We start from the raw sequence: 5,000 nt of genomic DNA on the forward strand, positions 1-5,000 counted from the left end.
ATCATTATCATCATCATCATCATTATCATTATAATTATTATCATTATCATTATTACCATCATCATTATTATCATTATCATCATCATCATCATTATCATTATAATTATTATCATTATCATTATTACCATCATCATTATTATCATTATCATCATCATCATTATCATTATACTTATTATCATTATCATTATTACCATCATCATTATTATCATTATCATCATCATCATCATTCTCTCTATCATCACTACCATAATCGTCATCGTTATCACTATCACTACCATCGTCACCATCATCTCATCACTACCATGTAGGAGGGGAAATGCCACATTGTCATGTGCAAAAGGGGGAGAACTCTGTGGCACGCATGTGCAACGTTTCTATGTCATATTCTTCAAAACAACACCTGAAGCTTTTGATGTGTATATGTTGTGGTTACAATTTTTCCTGGTTCAAATTTTTTAAAACCAGTTGAATTTTGAGTTCAAAACAGTTCATGATGACAACAGAGTTGGATACTCCGCCCAAAGTGTGCAATGCCGATGAGATGGAGTAATAGCAAAACAGTTGGATTAGGGGAAAGTTACTTTTACATTTTTGCAGGGACGTTTTTCGGAGCCCAAATCACTGCCACTGCTTAATCCACTCACTCCTCTGAGTGAGGTCTACTTAATAGATTTTTACTCTGACTAATGCCAGAAGCACCCTGGAGCAAATTTTACAGGCTGTTGTAAGAAATGCATAAAATAAAATGTCCTATATCACTTGTCACAAATAGGGCAAGTTAAATTAGGGTAATTTTCTCACCATATCCTCACTGGTAAGAGATTTACACATAGCAAACTCACCTGCAGAAAGCCAGCCAAAATGAGGATCCACAAGAGGGAAAACAGCCTTAGAGAATAAAAGAATTCCAATGTTATGATTGCACAATCCAGTTGAAAAATGTTTGGGACAAAAATGAGGTTTATAAATTATATTTCAGAGTCCACTTTAATAACTGTGCATTCTTTTCTTAGGCCCCCTCCATAGGTACAGGTATTTGCATATTTTTGACGACCCGCAACATTTTCTCTGCGGATTCAGTTTCCCGTCCACTTGTAATGTAGTGTCCAGGACTGCTCTGTGACTATTATCAACAGAGAATGCGCCATTAGGCGTGTGGGTTGGTGTCAAGAAAAGCGATGGCATTTCGTTCAGCGGCCATGTTGAATTTTTACACGATAAAGACTGGATATGAGTTTGCAACATCATCGGATTTGAAAATATTGAGATTTGGTCGTCCGCATTATTCCAAATTCTTCGCATATTCAATCCTTTCCACTCTAAAGATTGGATTAAAAAAGGTATGGATTCACAGGATATGTATGAACGTAAGGTGAATCCACAAAGAGGGGCCTTCTGAAGGTTACTAATGTTTCTGTCCTGTAGACCACAAAATCATTTCCTATTGATTCTTGCTCAAGATGATTCATTTCCCTTGTGATCTTACTTGGCTTATTGTTTCAGGTAAATTTTAACCCTTTGACGTCCAAACCGGCCTAAACTGGCCAGACTTATGCCAGACGATTTTACTCGTCAATGGGGAACCTCTGAGAGGCAATGGGTTAATTAATCACTAACTCAATGTCGCCATTAACCCTTTGATGTGCAAACCGGCCTAAACCGGGGAACCCCTGGGAGTCAATAGGTTAAACACTCTCATTCCTAAAGTAAGTTTTCAATTTTAACCAAATTAACCCACCCCTTCCTCAGTGAGCAAACCTACCCCGCTCCCCAAGAACTGTAGTCTTTCTTGCTTTGCAGCGTGTATACAGTCAGAGCCACAGTGGTTGCTGCGGTAAGAAAAAATGCCTCCAACACTAGCACTTGATCATAGAAAGTCACTGAAACAAAATAATTATCAAAAGTAAAGATTATGAAATGAAAAGAAAATGTTAATGCTTCATTTAACCCTTTCATTCGCATGATCAAAATAGCCATTCTCCTAACCAGTACCATGGATTTCTTTGTTGAGTAGTCATGATTTATCAAGATCACACCTCCTTTATAGCTGATAATTTTCTTCATTCCTAATACCTATCAGACTGACATTTCATTGAAATTGTGAGGAGAATTTATGTAATGATCATAACTCCTTGGAGTCAAAGGGATACATGTAATGCTAGACAAAAGTAATTCACAGGCACTCCCCTCTAAGCATTTGAAAGTGACAAATAACAACAGTCATGCAACGTGGTAAAAACCTAAACTGGCAGATTGATTGATTTTATTTCACACATTTTCACATACTGGTAAGAATGAAAATTAATGTGGTTACTGTAGATGAGTTCAAAAGGTATACCGAGGACTGGCCGCACAAATTCAAGACAGTTCAAAGGGACTTGAAGCTGATGGTTATTACATGTATAAAGGATGAAATAATGCAAAGGAGATGGCCAAAAACAGAACTCATTGGAGAAATAAGTAGCAAATGCTGATATCACATGAAGATGATGATAAATCCTTTAAGGAGGCTCGAAATAGTTTCTCCTTTTTTCAAACAAATAAACATATTCTGTCCTTAGATACAGTTAGGGCAATCATATCAAGACGAAATTTGGCCAGGGTATTAAGTACCTATCGTAGATTTCTCACATTATGTTTTCCTCCAAAATAATGTTACCATGGCAACGATATTAGGCATTTCTTTGAGCCTTAAAATCAACATATGTTGTCCTTTTTGAAGAAACGGGACGGTGAAATTTTCCCATTCAGCGTTACCAGATACTGTTAGAAATACTCTCTAAAATATTTAAAATTCAACAAAATCTGTAGGTCAGTTTTTCAGAAAAATAAGTTTTTTTGAATTGTGTCTCTAATTTTTTTTTTCACCTACAGAATTTTTTTAAATTTGAAAGACAAACGGTTTAAGTTAATCTAAGCTAACATGCAAAAAATAAAAAAAATTCACCGTCCAGAAGTAGAGATATAAACGAGTAAAGTTGCAAAATCAGGAAAAATTAGGGGGTTACAAGATCAGCATTTACGCATGCGTCACCCGCTCATTCGAGTCCGCGCGCGAGTGGAGCTACAGGTCAACACAAACGGATTCAAGTGGCTATTAAACCGTTTAAGTAGAATTTTCGTAGTTTTCGTGAATAGGAGATGTCTATTTATATTCCATGTATAGAGGAATTGGAGAAAGGTAAGCGAAATTAGCGGTATTTGTTTATTTCTGGTGACCCATTTGAATCATGAGCTGACGCAAGCAGCTTACGAATTGCGTGTGTGGCTTACGCGCGCGCGCTCAGCTGAAAACCCTTTCGAGCCTCCTTAAGGCCAAATGCGTAGGCTCCACTCTGGTTCAAAACAAAGCAACTTCATAACAGTACACTTTAAACAGAACAGGTTATAGCATCTAATTGCAGTAAGTTAAATAGAGGATACTACATGGCCGCTTGGAGATATGAAATTTCTCTTCTTGTGTTGAAAAATATTTCACAACTGAGCACAGCGAATGAGTGGAATATTTTTCAACACGAGAAGAGAAATTTCATATGTCCAAGCGGCCATGTAATATCCTCTATTTAACTTACTGCAATCAGATACTATAACCTGTTCTGTTTAAAGTGTACCGTTATGAAGTTGCTTTGTTTTGAACCAGAGTGGAGCCTACGCATATGGCCTTAAAGGATTTATCATCATCTTCATGTGATATCAGCATTTGATTTCCCTTCGCCATTGTTGAAAGAAATTTCACAAGTGAGCACAGCGAATGAGTGAAAAGTTTTTCAGCACAAGAAGAGAAAGTCTTATCTCCAAGGGGACATGTACAGTTGTAATGTTCTGTTTATTACATAAATATACCACCAATGAAATGCCAAACCATTTCACTTCAATGTTTTTGTAGTCCTAACATAGAACAACAGCACGGCACGGCACGGCACGGCACGGCACAGCACGGTTTATTATGTAATCATAGTAATGGTGATCTTTTGACAAGTGAAGATAACAATGTCACGTTATTTTCACATGTGATGATACCATGTTTTCACATGAAAGCTCACCTGGTATTTCATAATAAAGACAGTTATTTTTTCCAAAACATGTCAAAGGAAACAATATTACTGATACTTACCTAACGTTCCAATGGTGTAGGCCTCGGAAAGTGTCTGAAATATAATGAAAAATATTTTAAATTGGAGAATTTTGGACAAAAACCACCTCAATTTGTCTTCAAGTTGTTTCTTTTTTTAAAAAATTTTGTTCAAAAGAAGCTGAATTTTTGCATGCGATTGAATGATACAGAGAACATAAGCACTCTGTATATTATTTTCAACAGGTTCGCTCTTGGTTTCCTAGAAATAACATAATATTATGCAAAAAGATGCATTTCTCATTACTGCACCTGTTGTCTACAGCCAAGACTTGCTGATTTTAATCAGTGCCAAATTACATCACATTTGAAGTATCTCTGTTAAATTTGCCTTTTAGTACAAAGACAGGAATCAGATTTAATGCTTTTTGTGTGAAAAGACAAACTATTCACTTCAAGATGTGTCTTGGAAAATAAGAATGATAGTTTGGCTAGAGGCATAATCCGTTCAGATCCTCTCTTTAATGCAAGACAAATATTTTAATCAACAGTGTTGTGGAATGACTTTAAAACCATGCATTATTACTACTGTAGAAGTGTACCTACAGGTGTACTCCTATAAGAGGAAGACAGTACATATCTTACTCTAACACCAGACGATTTTTCTTATCAACAAGGGCAATTTCAGGGGTCAAAGGGTTACACAAAATGTTAAAGGGGCCATATCACATTATTTTAGGGTGTTTAGGGGAAATCTTTAGTTAACCACGAACATAAAACTTGAAAATGGTAATGTGGAATAATTTCCTTTACTGATAAAAATTAATTATCGTTACATCACAAAGATGATTCTAAACAGAAGATGGTAATGTGGAATTCCTTTACTGATACAAAGTAATTATCATTACATCACAAACAAGAAGATTCT

At 36.1% G+C, this 5,000-nt stretch overlaps 1 protein-coding gene across 1 annotated transcript in view; it reads right to left on the bottom strand.

The window, feature by feature from the left end:
• Nucleotides 1-5,000, bottom strand: part of LOC138011297 (protein lifeguard 4-like) — an 11,545-nt gene that overhangs the window by 2,146 nt on the left and 4,399 nt on the right. Inside the window, exons 4-6 of the mRNA XM_068858262.1 lie at nt 4,115-4,148; nt 1,763-1,880; nt 843-888 (exon numbers count right to left, since the gene is read on the bottom strand). Of these exons, the coding sequence (XP_068714363.1) occupies nt 843-888; nt 1,763-1,880; nt 4,115-4,148 (198 nt within the window). The remainder of the gene's footprint in view (nt 1-842; nt 889-1,762; nt 1,881-4,114; nt 4,149-5,000) is intronic.

Source organism: Montipora foliosa, chromosome 7 (assembly GCF_036669935.1).
Source record: "Montipora foliosa isolate CH-2021 chromosome 7, ASM3666993v2, whole genome shotgun sequence".
Taxonomy (NCBI): domain Eukaryota; kingdom Metazoa; phylum Cnidaria; class Anthozoa; order Scleractinia; family Acroporidae; genus Montipora; species Montipora foliosa.